The 20,419-nt window shown below is 44.1% G+C and overlaps 1 protein-coding gene across 8 annotated transcripts in view; it reads right to left on the bottom strand.

Annotated features, from left to right (window-relative positions):
• The window catches only part of LOC112219149 (membrane-associated guanylate kinase, WW and PDZ domain-containing protein 1), a 175,104-nt gene that overhangs the window by 79,773 nt on the left and 74,912 nt on the right, over positions 1-20,419 (bottom strand). For all 8 annotated transcript variants that reach the window (XM_042295521.1, XM_024380359.2, XM_042295517.1 and 5 more), the window contains exon 2: positions 10,131-10,247. In XM_042295521.1, the coding sequence (XP_042151455.1) occupies positions 10,131-10,247 (117 nt within the window). The remainder of the gene's footprint in view (positions 1-10,130; positions 10,248-20,419) is intronic.

The following is a 20,419-nucleotide window of genomic DNA, read 5'->3' as shown; positions in this document are numbered from 1 at the left end:
GGTGACAAAACGGATGGCACTGTGATAGACCGCATCCAATTTGTTGAGTAGAGTGTTGCAGTCTATTTTGTAAATGACATCGCCAAAGTCGAGGATTGGTAGGATGGTCAGTTTACGAGGGTATGTTTGGCAACATGAGTGAAGGAAGCTTTTTTGCGAAATAGGAAGCCGAGATGCTTAATGTGAGTCTGGAAGGAGAGTTTACAGTCTAGCCAGACACCTAGGTATTTGTAGTTGTCCACACATTCTAAGTCAGAACCACCCAGAGTAGTGATGCTGGACGGGCGGGCAGGTGCGGGCAGCAATCGGTTGAATAGCATGCATTTAGTTTTACTTGCATTTAAGAGCAGTTGGAGGTCACAGAAGGAGAGTTGTATGGCATTGAAGCTCCATTTTGATCCAGATAAAAACCCTGAATAACCAGGAATGAGGGAGATGTTTGCCTACAGAAAAGCCACTTCATTTAGGAAATGGCTACATCCTTGACTATATTACAATACAAATAAATGGCTATGTTTTTGATTTTATAAACATAACAAGACAAGATTCAAATCTCGATGTCCTCAGTCTCACCTTTTTCACTTTCACAGCAGAGGGAGCACTTTAGGCTTACAGGAGTTCAGACAACAAACCCAACCTGACAAAGCAAACTCCTCAGAAAACAGGGCAGAAGTGTCTATGGGAATGTGAGGTATCCCCTAGGTTGCACAGAGAGACAAGAAAGCTGCTATTTCGGGGGACAGACATGAATCATGCTACCCCCGCTGGATCGGTGCTTCAAAATGAGACCTTACCCAGGGAGAAACTCTCTTACTTTAGATCAGCCAGCAGTTTAGGTTAGTCAATCTCTTTTATCATCAAAAGAACAAGAGGTCTGAGAACACTGAAAATATGCTTCCAGGCAGTCAACACAGAAGCTACATAGGAAAATAATCACTAGCAGGATGAATTCACATCCTCACACACAACCTGTGTGTGTTTGCTGAAGGTGAGTGTGGAGGGGTTTGGGTATGTACCCCAGAGACTCCTCCCTTCATTGAATCCCTCTTGACAATGCCTTTCGTTGACTTAAACTAGTGATGATGTCAGCGTAATGACATCTCAACAGACATTAAAAGCCCTTTATTCACCCCCCCCGCCCAAGATCCATCCATCCAAAAGCACCCCATCCCTCAAACCATTTTATATATATTATTTTAATAATGTTTTTTATATAAAGTGGAAAAAAGTATTTTTATTTTAATGTTTTATGAATATCGATAGCAACAACAGAATACAATTTGTGGAGTTTATTACACTCACTGTAGCACCCATGAGTACCAGTCACGGCAAGTGGAGATGGCTGCTGGTAAGCTTCCTTGACATTCATTTTTGCCAACACATGGCGAGCCTTTGTTTAACCAGCTTAACAGCTGCTATTAGTGAAAATGTGTTTGGAGTTAGTCTATTAGCTAGAAAGGTATGTTAAGGGTTACCTCTTCCAATTATATGATGGAGAGGTCAAAATAATGGATCTATATACTGAATCTATATATTTGAAAATGTTGATAAGGCCACTTCTTGTTGCCATTATTATTCACAATTTTTTGCTAACATATGATGGGGGTCCCTGGGTCGCCAGTTTGCCTGGGCGGGGGACCCTGGTCAAGAAATGGTTGAAGACCCCTAGATGACTGTTAAAAAGAGGTAATAAACCTACTTTGTGTATGACTTGGAGGACATTGACATTTGTTTTGCCCACCAGTACTATGCCTTTTGACGTTTGCCATGTTTTAGTGGCTGCCAAATAAAACTAAATGGTATTTCTCAAATGCGCCAAACACAACAGGTGTAGACTTTACTGTGAAATGCTTACTTACAATCGCTTTCCCAACAATTCAGAGTTGAAAAAAAAAGGAAATCGTAACACAATACAATAAAAGACGACAGTACATACAAGTAGTATAGGTACCAAGTAAATTTGCAGGGGTACAAGGTAGTTGAGGTAATATATACACTATGGTTCAAAAGTTTGGGGTCACTTAGTTTTTCTTTCAAAAACAAGGACATTTCAATTTTTTTGTCCACTAAAATAACATAAAATGTATCAGAAATAAAAAACATTGTTAATGTTTTAAATGACTATTGTAGCTGGAAATGGCTGATTTTTAATGGAATATCTACAGAGGCCCATTATCAGCAACCGTCACTCCTGTGTTCCAAAGGCACGTTTTGTTAGCTAATCCAAGTTTATAATTTTAAAAGGCTAATTGATCATTAGAAAACCCTTTTGCAATTATATTAGCATAGCTGAAAATTGTTGTTCTGATTAAAGAAGGCCAGTATAATTGCTTCTTTAGACTAGTTGAGTATCTGGAGAATCAGCATTTGTGGGTTCGATTACAGGCTCAAAATGGCCAGAAACAAAGCACATTCTTCTGAAACTGGTCAGTCTGTTCTTGTTCTGAGAAATGAAGGGTATTCCATTTGAGAAATTGCCAAGAAACTGAAGCTCTTGTACAACGCTGTGTACTACTCCCTTAACAGAACAGCACAAACTGGCTCGAACCAGGATAGAAAGAGGAGTGGGAGGCCCTGGTGCACCACTGAGCAAAAGGACAAGTACATTAGAGTGTCTATTTTGAGAAACAGACGCCTCACAAGTTCTCAACTGGCAGCTTCATTAAATAGTACCCGCAAAACACCAGTCTCAACATAAACAGTGAAGAGGCGTCTCCGGGATGCTGGCCTTCTAGGCATGGAAAGCCTTCATTTCTCAGAACAAGAATAGACTGAAGAGTTTCAGAAGAAAGAAAGGTGTTCTTTTTGTCCAGGTGGGAAAGAGCAATGTGGAGTGTGATTGAGATTATGTCATCTGTGAATCTGTTGGGGCGGTATGCAAATTGGAGTGGGTCTAGGGTTTCCGGGATGATGGTGCTGATGTGAGCCATGACCAGATTTTCAAAGCACTTCATGGCTACAGATGTGAGTGCCATGGGTCAGTAGTCATTTAGGCAGGTTACCTCCGCTTTCTTGAGCACATGGACTATGGTGGTCTGCTTGGAACATTAGACTCAATCAGGGAGAGGTTGAACATGTCCGTTAAGATACTTGCAAGTTGGTCCGCGCATGCTCTAAGTACATGTCCTGGTAATCTGTCTGGCCCTGCGGCCTTGTAAATGTTGACCTGTTTCAAAGGTCTTGCTCACATCGGCTACCGAAAGCGTGATCACACAGTCTTCCGGAACAGCTGGTGCTCTCATGCATGCTTCAGTGTTGCTTGCCTCAAAGTGAGCATAAAATGCATTTTGGCCATCTTGTAGACTCACGTCATTGGGCATCTCACGGCTAGGGTTCCCTTTGTAGTCCGTAATAGTTGCAAGCACTGCCACATTTGACGAGCGTCAGAGCCGGTGTAGTAGGATTCAATCTTAGTCCTATATTGACGCATTGCCTGTTTGATGGTTTGTCTGAGAGCATAGCGGGATTTCTTATAAGCGTCCGGATTAGTGTCCTGCACCATGAAAGCGGCAGCTCGCCTTTGGCTCAGTGCGGATGTTACTTCTAATCCCTGGCTTTTGGTTGGGATATGTACGTACATATCACATATCCCAACCAGTCACTGTGGGGATGACGTTGTCGATGCACTTATTAATGAAGCTGGTGGCTGATGTGGTATACTCCTCAATGCCATCGGATGAATCAAGGAACATATCCCACTCTGTGCTAGCAAAACAGTCCCTTAGCTTAGCATCCGCTTCATCGGACCACTTCCGTATTGAGCGTGGCATTAGTACTTCCGGTTTGAGTTTTTGCTTGTAAGCAGGAATCAGGAGGACAGAGTTATGGTAAGATTTGCCAAATGGGGGGCGAGGGAGAACTTTGTATGCATCTGTGTGTGGAGTAAACGTGATCTAGTTCTTTCACCTCTAGTCGCACGGTTGATATGCTGGTAGTAATGAGGGAAGATGGATTTGAGTTTTCCTGCATTAAAATCACCGGCCACCAGGAGTGCCGCCTCTGGGTGAGCATTTTCTTGTTTGCTCATTGTCCTATACAGGAGTGCAGTCTTTGTGCCAACCTTAGTTTGTGGTGGTAAGTAGCCAACTACAAAAAATATTGCTGACAACTCTCTTGGTAAATAGTACGGCCTACAGCTTATCATGAGGTATTCTAACTCAGGCGAGCAGAACCTTGAGACTTTCTTAATATTAGAGCTTGTGCAGCAGCATTGTTAAGAGTTTGCCCGATGCTGCCATTCTGTCCTGCCAATGTATATAACAAACAGTTTGATTTATGATTTTCCATGTCATGATTCAGAGAAACATAGGATATGACAGTTCTTCGGATCACGTTGATAGGATAGTCTCAAACTTAGCTCGGCAAGTTTAGTCTTCAGTGACTGCATGTTTGCCAAAGGAACGGAAGGTAGAGGTGGTTTATCCACTCGCCGACGTAGTCCTACCGGGCTCTATAACGACGCCTCTTCCTTATTCGAGTGTTTGGGATTTGGGCCTGGTCCAGGATGAACAGAATGTCTTCCACCTCTGACTCATTGAAGTACCAATCCAAATCGAAGTTAGTGATTGCTGTTCTGATGTCCAGAAGCTCTTGTCAGTCATACAGTGGCTTGCAAAAGTATTCACCCCATTGGCATTTTTCCTATTTTGTTGCCTTACAACCTGGAATTAAAATAGATTTTTGGGTGGTTTGTATCATTTGATTACACAACATGCCTACCACTTTGAAGATGCAAAATATTTTTTATTGTGAAACAAACAAGAAACAAGACAAAAGAAAACAGAAAACTTGAGCCTGCATAACTATTCATCCCCCCAAAGTCAATACTTTGTAGAGGCACCTTTTGCAGCAATTACAGCTGCAATTATCTTGGGGTATGTCTCTATAAACTTGGCACATCTAGCCACTGGGATTTTTTCCCATTCCTCAGGGCAAAACTGCTCCTTCTCCTTCAAGTTGGATGGGTTCCACTGGTGTACAGCAGTCTTTAAGTCATACCACAGATTCTCAATTGGATTGAGGTATGGGCTTTGACTAGGCCATTCCAGGACATTTAAATGTTTCCCTTTAAACCACTCGAGTGTTGCTAAAGCAGTATGCTTAGGGTTATTGTCCTGCTGGAAGGTGAACCTCCATCCCAGTCTCAAATCTCTTGAAGACTGAAACAGGTTTCACTCAAGAATTTCCCTGTATTTAGAGCCATCCATCATTCCTTCAATTCTGACCAGTTTCCCAGTCCCTGCCAATGAAAAACATCCCCACAGCATGATGCTGCCATCACTGTGGGGATGTTGTTCTCGGGGTGATGAGAGGTGTTGGATTTGCGCCAGACATAGCGTTTTCCTTGATGGCCAAAAAGCTCAATTTTAGTCTCATCTGACCAGAGTACCTTCTTCCATATGTATGGGGAGTCTCCTACATGCCTTTTGGTGAACACGAAACGTGTTTGCTTATTTTTTTTCTTTATTAAGCAATGGCTTTTTTTCTGGCTACTCTTCCGTAAAGCCCAGCTCTGTGGAGTGTACGAGTTAAAGTGGTCCCATGGACAGATACTCCAATCTCCGCTGTGGAGCTTTGCAGCTCCTTCGGGGTTATCTTTGGGTCTCTTTGTTGCCTCTCTGATTAATGCCCTCCTTGCCTGGTCTGTGAGTTTTGGTGGGCAGCCCTCTATTGGCAGGTTTGTCGTGGTACCATATTCTTTCAATTATTTAATAATGGATTTAATGGTGCTCCGTGGGATGTTCAAAGTTTCTGATATTGTTTTATAACCCAACCCCGATCTGTACTTCTCCACAACTTTGTCCCTGACCTGTTTGGAGAGCTCCTTGGTCTTCATAGTGCTTGGTGGTGCCCCTTGCTTAGTGGTGTTGCAGACTCTGGGGTCTTTCAGAACAGTTGTCTATATACTGAGATCATGTGATACTTAGATTGCACACAGGTGGACTTTATTTAACGAATTATGTGACTTTTGAAGGTAATTGGTTGCACCAGATCTTATCTAGGGGCTTCATAGCAAATGGAGTGAATACATAAGCACGCACCACTTTTCACAAGTAATTTTTTACATTTCACTTCACCTATTTGGACGATTTTGTGTTTGTCCACTACATGAAATCCAAATAAAAATCTATTTAAATTACAGGTTATAATGCAACGAAATAAGATAAACGCCAAGGGGGTGAATACCTTTGCAAGGCACTGTAGGAACTTATGTTGGAAATATTATGTACAAAAAAACTACAGATCAACGGACACAAATGGTCAGGAGCCCTTAAAACGGCTGCTATTCCCCCCAGCGCCATTATTAAGGTGTGTGTCACAAGGTGTGAGGAGGACATACCTAAGCATAGAACCAGAAAAACTGGTTCACATTTGAGTGTCCTTTGACTATACATGTGCGCTCTCATCTTGTCTTCTATGGGGTGGGGTAAGATGATGACTACTGGTTGAATAAAACACAAATGTTCTGTAATGAATTGTTTAAGCTCTGCTTTGGCAGTGCTAAAATGCATGAGTATTTTACATGAGTAGGTATCAGTATGAAAAGGTACATACAGATACAAACCATCATAAAAATCTCTTAACATCACACACACGCCTTGCAGCCCTTACAGGTGTCAGTCAGACTGGTGGATCAGATATACAAATACCAACTACCCAAAACCATGTACCTGTAGACATGCACACACATATACACACCATCAGCATAGCCTAGACAAAGAAACAGTCTGTAGGTTTTCAACAACGCAGCTACACACCACATACCTGGTTGTTTTCCCTCAGCCCAACTGATGCTTGACTATGTCAGTCTGTGGCTACAGACACAGTGGCTACACAGCACTGAGCGTTTCCATGCTAACCCCCAGCTAATGCTTAGACACAGTGAACAGTACGACATGCTACAGACCGCACCATCCTCCAGCCTGAAGGAAACAACCATACAAGGGAAAGAACAGGGTAAAGATGAAACTAGAGAACACCAATAACACCTCCCTGCCTATATACCCATCTAATGGTTTACAATGTGAAGCTCCCTTTCTGTAATCTGCAATGCAGAGAGAATACTCTGCTCTGTGCTCCATTGTTCAGGTGGCATCTAGAGCTGATGCTAGGAGAATCTGCAGATACACTTATTCACCACACATCTACTCTACCATCATCCAATAGCTTTCTGGCACAAACAGAAACATCAAATCAAATCACATTTTATTGGTCACATACACATGTTAGCAGAGGTTATTGCAAGTGTAGTGAAATTATTGTATACATATGCAGACAGACAAACACTTACGCAAGCTGACACATTAAAGAGAGATGACAGTCTTCTGCCTGTGAAAAGCACAAGACAAAGTCCTACTGCGCCACATACAAACCAGGCAGGATAGAATTAGGCAGAGAAAAAGGGCTACTAGTGGTCCCCCATCTGTGCCTGTGTGCTAGATGTAGCTGCTTGCATGTCTGCCGATCTCCATCGTCCCTCTTCGCTTCTGTCCAACCCCCTCTCCAACCCCGACCTCTAGACAAGCCATCCACCATGCTCCAGCATGGCAATACATCACACATACAAAAAAGAATAGCAGCAACAGCAGACAAATCAAAGCCCACTTGCCTTGATGCAGAGCGAGGGAGAGAGGAAGAGAGAGGTAGAGCGGTAGCCCATAGACTGCAGCAAGGATCCTGTTGATCTCTCTCTATGCAGGACAGGCAGGCAGGCTGAGACACAAACACAGAGAGGAGAGCTCTGCTGCTGCCAAGACCGTCACAGCGACGAGAGGAAAACAACGGTGGAGAAGAGGGAGCAGCAGCTACAGCAGCGAAAAGAAGATTGGGAATGTAGAGCAGGAATGCAGAGCGGGTGAGGTGACCGCAGGGAAATCGACCAACGCCGGAAGATTGGAGAGGGAAAAGAGGGTAGCAGAGGGAGACAGAAGAGAGAGAAAAAGGGAGAGCGAGGAGAGAGAGATAGTAGTGGACTGTGGTAGTTGGAGATGGACTGTAGTGAGACTAGTGTGAGAAGTCAACAGTGTGACAGGAGGAAAGGCAGAAGAAGGAGCCAGAGGCATTACGCTGCTCGTCTATGATGTAGCTGATATTCCCCATCCAGCAACAATCGTCTATAGAATCTGTAGAAGGGCAGGCAGGGAGAGCCGGTTGGCCGGGTCAATTCCTGTCTACTATGCACTGAGGACAGGCGACAATAACGTCACAGACGAACTCTGATTACATGAATGATGAAAGAGTGGAGTCAAGCATAGTCTCGAAGATGTGTGTGTGTATAAGAGAAGGGGAGTTTGAACTGCATGGTTTGAGCATCAGAGAGGGGAGGCTTGAGGAGGATTTACCCAGTCAGTATTATAGCACACTCCTCCATCTGTCACCTCCAGTTGCTTTCTGTCCATTAATCACAGCCTCCTCACACACGCCCTAGCTGACCCAAAGACACATCTATACCACCACACACTGACCTCCAGTCACAAGGGCCTGGAAGGACAAGGGGAGAAACCAAACCACGGCCGAAAACATAACCAGTCCTGGTGCCCTTTCACCTCCTCTCTCTCCACATCTATACTGAGTCTATTTGTAAGAAATGAATCCAATTAATACATGTATTGTTATTACTGCATATCATATTGTACACCTTCGGTGGTATGTTTCCTTCCTTGGTTAACCATAATACCATTTATTAGGATGTCAATGGGAGTCAGAGTCAGGAGAGAAGAGCTAGGCCTTTGGTAATTAAAACGTCCATTATGACCAGACTAGCACAATCCAGGCCTGTCTGGCTGACATATGGCACACTGGGTAATTCCAATAAAGTCCTGAGGAAAAAGCCCCTGGAATACAGACAGCAATTTGCATGAGAGGGTCATGAATAAACTAATTGAAAATCCAATGATGAGAATCATTAGGAAAAAGCCCTGTCTGGAGTAGGCTAGAGGCCAATCAGGCCTCTCAATGCACACATTAAAGGATGGGGCTTTAGAAAACATGCTTGGATAACAAGGCATTGAAGGAGAGGAATAGAATTAACAGTGTTGAAATGCCATACTCCTCAAGGCCTTGATAATGTAGTAGACACATTGAATTGTGGGTTGGGTGCGTGGACTAAACGAATCTAGCCAATAAATAAATTACTGTATGTTTGGTCTAACAAATAAACAAGGAATGCCATCCCATTCATAAATGCCAAATGGCAGTCGCTGACTACTACACATCTATATGCTAAAAATAACCCATTCTATTCCCCTATGTTATGTGTACGACTGCACAGTCTCCTGGTCTCACCAGTTGATTGCTCTTCCTTTTCTGTCCGTCTGTCTGTCATGGCTAGCACATTAACACCAGGGAATTCCATCTCCAACATCAGAAGGATGATAATCGAAGCTGCTGCACAGGGATTGGTCCACACAGCTGGATTTAGGATCCATTTAGGATCCAAATGGGAATGGGGAGAACAGGCGAGGGCATCCATCTATCTCTCTCGCCACAGAAAGGAGAGGAGGGAATATCCAGAAATATCCAGAAAACAGGTCCAAATCCTTGGACATCATGTAATATACTGCACACCCGGAGAAGAAATATGAGTGAAGATGGGCGTGAGGTTCTGATCAAGATGTAGTTTGTTTAATCACTGTGAATATTGATTGAGCAAAAGCCCCCAGGAATATCAACCATGGAAGGCGCTGGACCTTGTCACTCTAATCAAATAGTACTGGGAAAGGTAAATATCTGTCTGATTGAATGGATAAAGAGGATTGAGAGCATGGGCTTCATGGTCATCTGGTTCCACTCATCAGTGGGAGGAGGAAGCCATCTCCTCCCGTCTGTGTGTTATCCAGTGCTCACGACTCACATAGTATTCTGACTATCTGTATCTCTGAGGGGCAAGAAGCTCCCTTAGAACCTGACAACCCATTTGACCATTCAGATGACACAGAGACATACGGGAACATGAGACCACCTCTGTCAAGCGTGAAGCTTCACTAAACAGCACAGAGTCCTTGCAAAGCTACAAACCAAACCAGCACAGTAAACATAAGACATTAAACCAATAACACAAAGATTAGGAGGAAGAAGATGACGATGAGGAGGAGTAGAAAACAGAACTTAAACGGTTGTGTGCTACTCACAAGGCACAGCATGGCGGTAGAGGTTGTCTCGAATGGTCTGCTGCAGTTCGTGGTCCGGGGAGGACTTCTGGAAGCGCTGGCTCAGATAGTGCTTCAGGTCCTTATTTAGCTTGGTTCCTGTAGGCAGCCAGACAAACAGGAAGACATGTGTTAACTACATCACAACACATCACAACATGGACGCCCCGACTGTATATAACAGCAAATCCAAACATGGCTGCCTTGCATTTCGTGTGCACACCACTCTCACAGTCCATTTCATTACATCCATAGAAAGCAGGGGAGAACGACTGCCCCTCTCATTGAAGCCACGGAGGGTCAAGGCCGACCGAGGTACTGCAGACATTGTTAGCATAAAACAGGAACCCTCATTGTAGTGAATGGAAAAACTGCAATCTTTGTGGTACATTTTTGTGGAGCAGCTCAAAATAAGCAAGTTATGTCTCCATGAAATGCCATCTTAACCTACTTAATTTGTCTTCAATGCGCTATTGAGTCTTTACATAGGAAAGAATATGATCTATGGCTTTGTCTATTCATATATACAGTCATTGATAGAAACACACCAGTCGGACATGAATAGGCATAATATAACTGAGAGACTCAGTTCTCCCTCCCTCCCTCCTCTGCAAACCTTCCCTTGTCACTTGGAGGGGTACCTGGCTAGCTCTCTCTCTCCCAGACTGTAGACAGTCAGTCCTGTAGTTACAGTGCTGCCTGGTGGCTCAGCCCCCTCCCACAGCTATGCCATCTGTCTCTCAGACACACAGTGGGAAAGGCTAACTGGTAGCCGCTAACACAGTGCTAGTGGCAGAGAGAGGAGCCAAACGCTTTCCTGTTGACACATCACACTGACTGGGAGAGCCCACGGTACATCAATGCCAGTCAGCACATTCTCACATGCAGGGTCATTTTCACACGACATTTACAGAGCCAGACTACTCTCTAAGAAATAAGTTTATTACACACATACTAACATACAGTATATGCAAGGATTGTATCACCATTTACATGCCAGTAATTCTGCAATGGACCCACGTTTTCTAGAGTGCATTAATGTACAGGGTGATGCAATAATGACCATCCTACCAATCCTCGACTTCGGCGATGTCATTTCCAAAATAGCATCCAATACCCTACTCAATAAATTGGATGCAGTCTATCACAGTGCCATCCGTTTTGTCACCAAAACCCCATATACTACCCACCACTGCGACCTGTACGCTCTCGTTGGTTGGCCCTCGCTTCATACAGCAGGTGTATCTCACTGATCATCCCTAAAGCCAACACCTCATTTGGCCGCCTTTCGTTCCAGTTCTCTGCTGCCTGTGACTGGAACGAATTGCAAAAATCGCTGAAGTTGGAGACTTTTATCTCCCTCACCAACTTCAAACATCTGCTATCTGAGCAGTTAACCGATCGCTGCAGCTGTACATAGTCTATCGGTAAATAGCCCACCCATTTTTACCTACCTCATCCCCATACTGTTTTTATTTATTTACTTTTCTGCTCTTTTGCACACCAATATCTCTACCTGTACATGACCATCTGATCATTTATCACTCCAGTGTTATTAATCTGCAAAATTGTAATTATTCGCCTACCTCCTCATGCCTTTTGCACACAATGTATATAGACTCCCCTTTTTTTCTACTGTGTTATTGACTTGTTAATTGTTTACTCCATGTGTAACTCTGTGTTGTCTGTTCACACTGCTATGCTTTATCTTGGCCAGGTCGCAGTTGCAAATTAGAACTTGTTCTCAACTAGCCTACCTGGTTAAATAAAGGTGAAATAAATAAATAAATAAAAATAATACTCGTCGCCAAACCCACTGGCTCCAGGTCATCTACAAGACCCTGCTAGGTAAAGTTCCCCCTTATCTCAGCTCGCTGGTCACCATAGCAGCACCCACCTGTAGCACGCGCTCCAGCAGGTATATCTCTCTGGTCACCCCCAAAACCAATTCTTCCTTTGGCCCCCTCTACTTCCAGTTCTCTGCTGCCAATGACTGGAACAAACTACAAAAATCTCTGAAATTAGAAACAATTATCTCGCTCACTAGCTTTAAGCACCAGCTGTCAGAGCAGTTCACAGATTACTGCACCTGTACATAGCCCATCTAGAATTTATCCCAAACAACTACCTCTCCCCCTACTGTATTTATTTATTTAGCTCCTTTGCACCCCATTATTCTATCTCTACTTTGCACATTCTTCCACTGCAAATCAACCATTCCATTGTTTTTACTTGCTATATTGTATTTACTTCGCCACCATGGCCTTTTTTTGCCTTTACCTCCCTTATCTCACCTCACTTGCTCACATTGTATATAGACATATTTTGACTGTATGTTTGTTTTACTCCATGTATAACTCTGTGTTGTTGTATGTGTTGAACTGCTTTGCTTTATCTTGGCCAGGTCGCAGTTGTAAATGAGAACTTGTTCTCAACTTGCCTACCTGGTTAAATAAAGGTGAAATAAAAAAAAATAATGATCCATTGAGCTCAATGACCAAAAATGAACATAAATTATCATATTTCTGTGCTTCTGTAATCTGTATGATGTAACACCCCTCTGTGTGATTGACAGATACATTCAAACCACAATCTCTGAGCCAGGTTTCAGCCAACTCGGGCAAACAGTCTGCTGGCGAATTAAAAGCACCAGATTGTGTTGTCATGGAAACAGTGTGTGTGTGCACCACTGTGTAGGACTACTCTGCTGGTAAATAAAGCCAGAGGCCTCTAATAAGATGATTGGGGTAGCTAGCCTTGCTAGAGCAGGCATACTAGCACACAGTTCTGTGTAGTGCAATGCTCTCAGTCATCCAGTCATGTGAGGCCCTTCCTCACTGGATCTCCACTCCCACTGTGCCAGACCAGACAGAGACCTGTCAACAGTGCCTCCTCCACAGTGGAAAGTTGATGGCCATCCCTCAAACTCATTCTGTTCCTTTCCATCCTCTGGCATTTGAGGCCATCCACTGGAATTGCTTTGAGATTGGTCTCTGCATGAATGATAACATTCTCACCATTTGAAAACCTCCTACAGGTAGGTAGGTAGGTAGATAGGTAGGTAGGTGTGTGTGTGTGTGGTGTGTGGGTGTGTGTCATAAGCATTCTATAGGAGTACATTCTGGCTTTGGTCATTCCCCTCTCTCATCCAGGCATGTCATTGTGTCTTAGTATTTAGTATTTTATTAGGATCCCCATTAGCAACTGCTAAAGTAGCAGCTACTCTTCCTGGGGTTCAAACTTAATGTCTTGATCCCTAAACAGTTTGCCAGCCATTATTCAGACCAATGGAGAGTCACGCACACCCTGGACAGTCCCAGCAGCAGTCTGACCTCCATGGCAGACCCCCACCATGGAGGCAAATCACCACCATCAGCCCTCCAAGATCTAACCAACAGGAGACATACTGGGGCTAGGAAGGAGAGGAGCGGAGGCTCGAGGGGTAAAGGTGGACAAGGCAGAAGGGGAGTTACTGTGAAACAGTGGGCAGATTAAAGATAGAATATTGAGTAATCCAGTAGTGCTGCAGTATGACAAGACTTGTAACAGAGGGATAAAAATTGTGATCTGTCTGGTGAATCACTGCCTCCAGTAACCTCCAGTAGCCATTACATAACAACTCATTGAATTCTGCATCTCCTGTCCTCTCGTAGGAGGGGACCGACAGTCTAATTTGATGGAAAAGATCCTTTAAAGTAAATACATTCTTTAAAAAATCCAATAAAAATCTAATCAAATTTATGTCACATGCGCAAAATACAACAGGTGTAGACATTACAGTAAACAGCTTGCTCACAAGCAGTTTCCCAACAATACAGAGTTAATTAATACATTTTTAAAAAAGACATGATAAATAAAACACACAAGAAATAAGCTATATACAAGGAGTAGCAATACCACATCAATGTGCAGGGATAAGTGGTAGTTGAGGTAGATACAATATGTACATGTAGGCATGGGTAAAGTGACTAAGCATCAGGATATATAACAAGACAGGACTGAATGCTTGTGATGACACAGGCCCTTTAGACTGAAGTTTGATTTGCTAATTGTTACCTACTGTACAAGAAAAGGAAATCACTTAATATCATGCCAAAAGCCCACAGAAGGGTCATCCATACATCTTACTGCAGCACTCAGTGCACTGTGGTGTGCAAACACTAAGTGCTGACTGGAGATGATATCAAACAGTAAAACAGACAAACAGATACCCACTCAATATACTGTGTGCACGGAACACACACACACACCTCAATGAGTCATTGACCACAGATAGCCCCATGTGAGATGAGAGGTAGCAACATCTCCTTGAGTTAATCATTTGAACTACTTGATCTGAAATCAGTTTTATCTCATTTCTACCAGCATGTCAACCTGTGCAAGTAAAGGCAAGAAAAAAATCTAGATCACCTTTATTCCACACATCCACACAAGCTCTCCCTGGCAAATCTGACCATAACCATCTTCCTGATTCCTGCCTACAAGCAAAAACTCAAACAGGAAGTACCAGTGATGCGCTCAATACGGAAGTGGTCTGATGAAGCGGATGCTAAGCTCCAAAACTGTTTTGCTACCACAGACTGGAATATGTTCCAGGACTCATCCGATGGCTTTGAGGAATGTACCACATCAGTCACCAGCTTCATTAATAAGTGCATCGACGACATCGTCCCCACAGTGACCGTACTTAAGTACATATCCCAACCAGAATACATGGACTAAAGGCAACATCCGCAATGAGCTAAAGGCTAGAGCTTCCGCTATCAAGGAGCAAAATCCCGCTATGCCCTCCAATGAACCATCAAACAGGCATAGCATCAATACAGTACTAAGATTGAATCCTACTACACCGGTTCGGAGGCTTGTCGAATGTGGTAGGGCTGGCAAACTATCACAGATTAAAGGGAAACCCAGCTGTGAGCCGTCCAGTGACGTGAGCCTACCGGATGAGCTAAATACCTTCTATGCTCGCTGCAATGCTAGCAACACTGAATCATGCATGAAAGAACAAGGTGTTCCAGACAACTGTGTGATCACGCACTCCATAAACGATGTGAGTAAAACCTTTAAACAGGTTAACATTAAGATGGATTAGCAGAACGCGTACATGCGCTGACCAGCTGGCAAGTGTCTTCCCTGACATTTTCAACCTCTCCCTGACCCAGTCTGTAATACCAACATGTTTCAAGCAGACCATCATAGTGCCTGTGTCCAAGAATGCCAAGGTAACCTGTCTAAATGACTACCGCCCCATAGCACTCACATCTGTAGCCATTAAATACTTTGCAAGGCATGGCTCACATCCACAACATCATAACAGACACCCTGGACCCACTCCAATTCACATACCGCCCCAACAGATCCACAGATGACGCAATCTCTATTGCACTCCACACTGCCCTTTCACACCTGGAACACATACGTGAAAATGCTCAACATTTAACACCATAGCGCCCTCCAAGCTCATCACTAAGCTAAGGACCCTGGAATTAAACAACTCCCTCTGCAACTGGATCCTGGAGTTCCAGTCGAGCCACCCCCAAGTGGTGAGGATAGGTAACAACACATCTGACACAATGACCATCATCACAGGAGCCCCTCATGGTTGTGTGCTTTGTCCCCTCCTCTTCTCCCTGTTCACCCATGACTGCGTAGCTGCGCACAACTCCAAAACCATCATTAAGTTTGCCGACAACGCCACTGTGGTAGGCCTGATCACCGACGACGATGAGACAGCCACCAGGGAGGAGATCAGAGACCTGGCAGTGTGGTGACAGGACAGCAACCCTATTCCACCTCAGGAAGCTAAAAGGATTTGCATGTGACCTCAGATCCTCAAAAAGTTCTACAGCTTCACCATTGAGAGCATCTTGACTGGCTGCATCACCCCTTGGTATGACAACTGCTTGGCCCTCCACCGCAAGGCACTACAGAGGGTAATGCTAACAGCCCAATTCATCACTGGGGCTGAGCTCCCTGCCATCCAGGACCTATATACCAGGTGGTGTCAGAGGAAAGCACCATTTAAAAAAAAAACTCCAGCCACCCAAGTCATAGACAGTTCGCTCTGCTATGGCACGGCAAGCGTACCGGTGAACCAAGTCTGGAACCAACAGGACCCTGAACAGCTTCTACCCCCAAGCCATAATACTGGTAATTAGTTAAATAGCTAACCAACAGCTACCTGGACTATCTGCATTGACCCTTTTTGTACTAACACTTTTATTCATCACATATGCTGTTGTTACTGTTTATTATCTATCCTGTCACCTAGTCACTTTACCCATGTAATCACTGTTCTTTGTGACTGCTGCTTTCAATGACAGCCTAGGAACAGTGGGTTAACTGCCTTGTTCAGGGGCAGAACGACGGATTTGTACCTGGTCAGCTCGGGGATTCGATCTTGCAACCTTTCGGTTACTAGAACAACGCACTAACCACTAGGCTAAATAATTAGCCTACTGCTAGACGACAAGGGCAGCCAGCATCTTTCAGAGTATGTATCTCAGCTGGAAGGAACAGTCCATTGGCATCACTACATTATAGGAGGACAGAACAGTCTGTGCAGAAGCATGACAGCAAAGGGATTGGACAGCTGCCATGGCCTGCTAGGTAAGACCAGGCCAACCTGCTGTTAGCCTCTGTCTGACACCAAGCTGCTGCTACTGTACTGAGGATTCCACAACAGGGTCACACACTTTGCTACTAGCTAGCTATCTAGCTAGCATGCCAGTTGGCCTAATAGACTAGCTAGACAAGCTTCCACATTCCACACCTTAATACTACACACCCTAACAACCCTGATATGGTCCCAGATATGAAATGGTCCTTTGAGCTGTATCTAGGAGATACTCAACTTCAATAAACTGTATTCATTACAAAACACAGTTTCAGGTCAGCAGGCCACCCCTATCCTCTCCTTAACTCCGTAAAGTCCCAGGCTGCCAGGCCCAACAAATCACACCGGAGAGAAATAATCCCATTAACTGGTACTGAATGGATAGGAGCTACAGTCTAACTGTACCTAAACACACAGTTACTGACTGAGACAGTAAGAGCCATGTAATCACTGTTCCCCTCTACTTCTTTGTGACTGCTGCTATTCTGACAATGGCTAAACTGAATCACAAAGCACATGATATGACCCATCTTAAATATCTGACTAGGCTTTTCGTAAAGCACATACTGTAGTTCTGATGATTTCAATCTGGCCTGCAGAGAGCTAGGGGTAGAGGTGGGGGAAATGGTGAGAGGCAACCATTGGTTCCCTCAAATCCCTCCTCAAACAGATAATTAGTGAATACATTTCCTCCAAACAGAGCCCACCTGGCAGAGATTTCAGTAAGCCCCCCCATCAGCAGGCAGGCTTTTAGTATGGACACACAACTACACTATCCATAGAGGGAGGGAGTGAGACAGAGAAACAGTCATTTTCTACAAAGCTAATACCATTGGTGAGTGGCAACACTATAAAGGCTGGCCAGGACACATGCAGTAGAGATCAGCCAGCCAACTCTCCACACAGTGACTGCACCCGGAGTAAAGCTCTTCAGCCAGGCACAAAAAGACATGGCACCGCCACAGCCAAGGCCCTCTGTTGGCAGTGGACTTCATCTGTTATTCACACATTGCAAAAATAATACCCCCAAACACTCACTCCTCAGCTGATTTTACTAGTTGAGCTGCAATGTGAAAAATTTAAGAACCGACAGATTAGTAAATTGCTGCAGTAATAAGTTTTGTTACACTTCTTCCCAGAAACAAAGAGCTTGATTATATATGTCAACATTTTTTATTTAACCTTTAATTAACTAGGCAAGTCAGTTAAGAACAAATTCTTATTTACAATGATGGCCTACCAAAAGGCAAAAGGCCTCCTGAGGAGACGTGGGCTGGGATAAAAACAAAAGTTATACATTGGACAAAACACACATCACGACAAGAGAGACAACAAAACACGACATCAAGAGAGACCTAAGGCAACAACATAGCATGGCAGCAACACGTGACAACACAGCATGGTAGCAACACAACATGACAACAACATGGCAGCAGCACAACATGGTAGTGGCACAAAACATGGTACATTATTGGACACAAACAACAGCACAAAGAGCAAGAGGGTAGAGACAATACATTGCACGAAGTAGCCACAACTGTCAGTAAGAGATTCAATGTTTGAGTCTTTGAATGAAGAGGTGGAGATAAAACTGTCCAGTTTGAGTGTTTTTTGCAGCTCGTTCCAGTCGCAAGCGGCAGCTAACTGAAAAGAGGAGCGACCCAGGGATGTGTGTGCTTTGGGGACCTTTAACAAAATGTGACTGGCAGAATGGATGTTGTATGTGGAGCATGAGGGCTGCAGTAGGTATCTCAGATTGGGGGGAGTGAGGCCTAAGAGGGTTTTATAAATAAGCATCAACCAGTGGGTCTTGCGACGGGTATACAGACATGACCAGTTTATAGAGTGCAGTAGTGATGTGTCCTATAAGGAGCATTGGTGGCAAATCTGATTGCCAAATTGTACAGAACATCTAGCCGCTCGAGAGCACCCTTACCTGCCGATCTATAAATTACTCCGTAATCTAGCATGGGTAGGATGGTCTTCTGAATCAGTTTCCCCTATTACGATAGGGGAAACCAAGTCTAGATTTAACCTTAGCCTGCAGCTTTGATATGTGCTGAGAGAAGGACAGTGTACTGACTAACCATACTCCCAAGTACTTTTATGAGGTGACTACCTCAAGCTCAAAACCCTCAGAAGTAGTAATCACACCGGTGGGGAGAGGGGCATCCTTCTTACCAAACCACATGCCTTTTGTTTTGGAGGTGTTCAGAACAAGGTTAAGAGCAGAGAAAGCTTGTTGGACACTAAGAAAGCTTTGTTGTTGAGCGTTTAACACAAAATCTGGAAAGGGGCCAGCTGAGTACAAGACAGTATCATCTGCATATAAATGGAAGAGAGAGATTTCGCTATGCTATGTTGTTGATGTAAATTGAGAAGACCATGGGGCCTAGGATCGAGCCTTGGGGTACTCCATTGGGGACAGGCAGTGGCTGAGACAGCAGATGTTCTGACTTTATACACTGCACTCTTTGAGGTAGTTAGCAAACCAGGCCAAAGACACCTCAGACACCAATACTCCATAGCCAGCCCACAAGAATGGAATGGTCTACCGCATCAAAAGCTTTGACCAAGTCAATAAAAATAGCAGCACAACATTGCTTAGAATCAAGGGCAATGGTGACATCATTGAGGACCTTTAAGGTTTCAGTGACACATCCATAACCTGAGCGGAAACCAGATTGCACACCAGACAGAATACTATAGACATCAAGAAAGCCAGTCAGTTTATTATTGACAAGTTTTAACAACACTTTTGATAAACAGGGCAAAATAGAAATTGGCCTATAACAGTTAGGATCAGCTTGATCTCCCCCTTTAGATCAAGGACGCACCCTGTGGCTACCTTCCAAGCAATGGGAACCTCCGCAGAGAAGAGAGACAGGTTTAAAAGGTCAGAGATAGGCTTAGCTATGAGAGTGGCTGCAACCTTAACGAAGAAGGGGTCTAAACCATCTGACCCAGCTCCATTAGCACCTCTGACTCAGTGACCGCTTGCAGGGAGAAACTTTGTAACGGGGCAGGGGAAAAAGAGGGAGGACCATCAGGACTAGTCGCATTAAAAGGGGTGGGAGATGAGGAAATGTTGGATGGGCAAAGAGGCATGGCTGAGTCAAATAGGAATCCTGACTTAATAAAGTGGTGATTAAAGAGCTCAGCCATGTGCTCCTTGTCAGTAACATCCACATCATCAACATTAAGGGACATGGGCAGCTGTGAGGAGGATGGTTTATTCTCCAGGTCTTTAACCGTTTTCCAGAACTTCTTGGGGTTAGACCCACAGAGAGAGAACTGCTCCTTAAAGTAATTAACTTTGGCCTTCCGGATAGCCTGAGTGCACTTATTTCTCATTTGCCTGAACGAGAGCCAGTCAGCCTGAGTATGCGTATGCCGAGCCGTTCGCCAAATGGAATTTTTGAGGTGGAGTAACTCTGCCAGCTCACGGTCTAACCAGGGGCTGAACCTGTTTTTCATTCTCATTTTCTTAAAATGGGGGCATGTTTGTTAACAATACCACTGAAAATATCAAAAAGAAGGACCAAGCGTCTTCAACAGAGGGGATCAAGCTGATTCTATACCAATTTACAGAGGCCAGGTCATGAAGGAAGGCTTGCTAATTAAAAATGTTTAACAGCAGTCTATGACAAAT

This window comes from Oncorhynchus tshawytscha, linkage group LG02 (assembly GCF_018296145.1).
Source record: "Oncorhynchus tshawytscha isolate Ot180627B linkage group LG02, Otsh_v2.0, whole genome shotgun sequence".
NCBI classification, from domain to species: Eukaryota; Metazoa; Chordata; class Actinopteri; order Salmoniformes; family Salmonidae; genus Oncorhynchus; species Oncorhynchus tshawytscha.
Note: the sequence above shows the minus strand (reverse complement) of the source record. Positions and strands in the feature narration are given on the sequence as shown.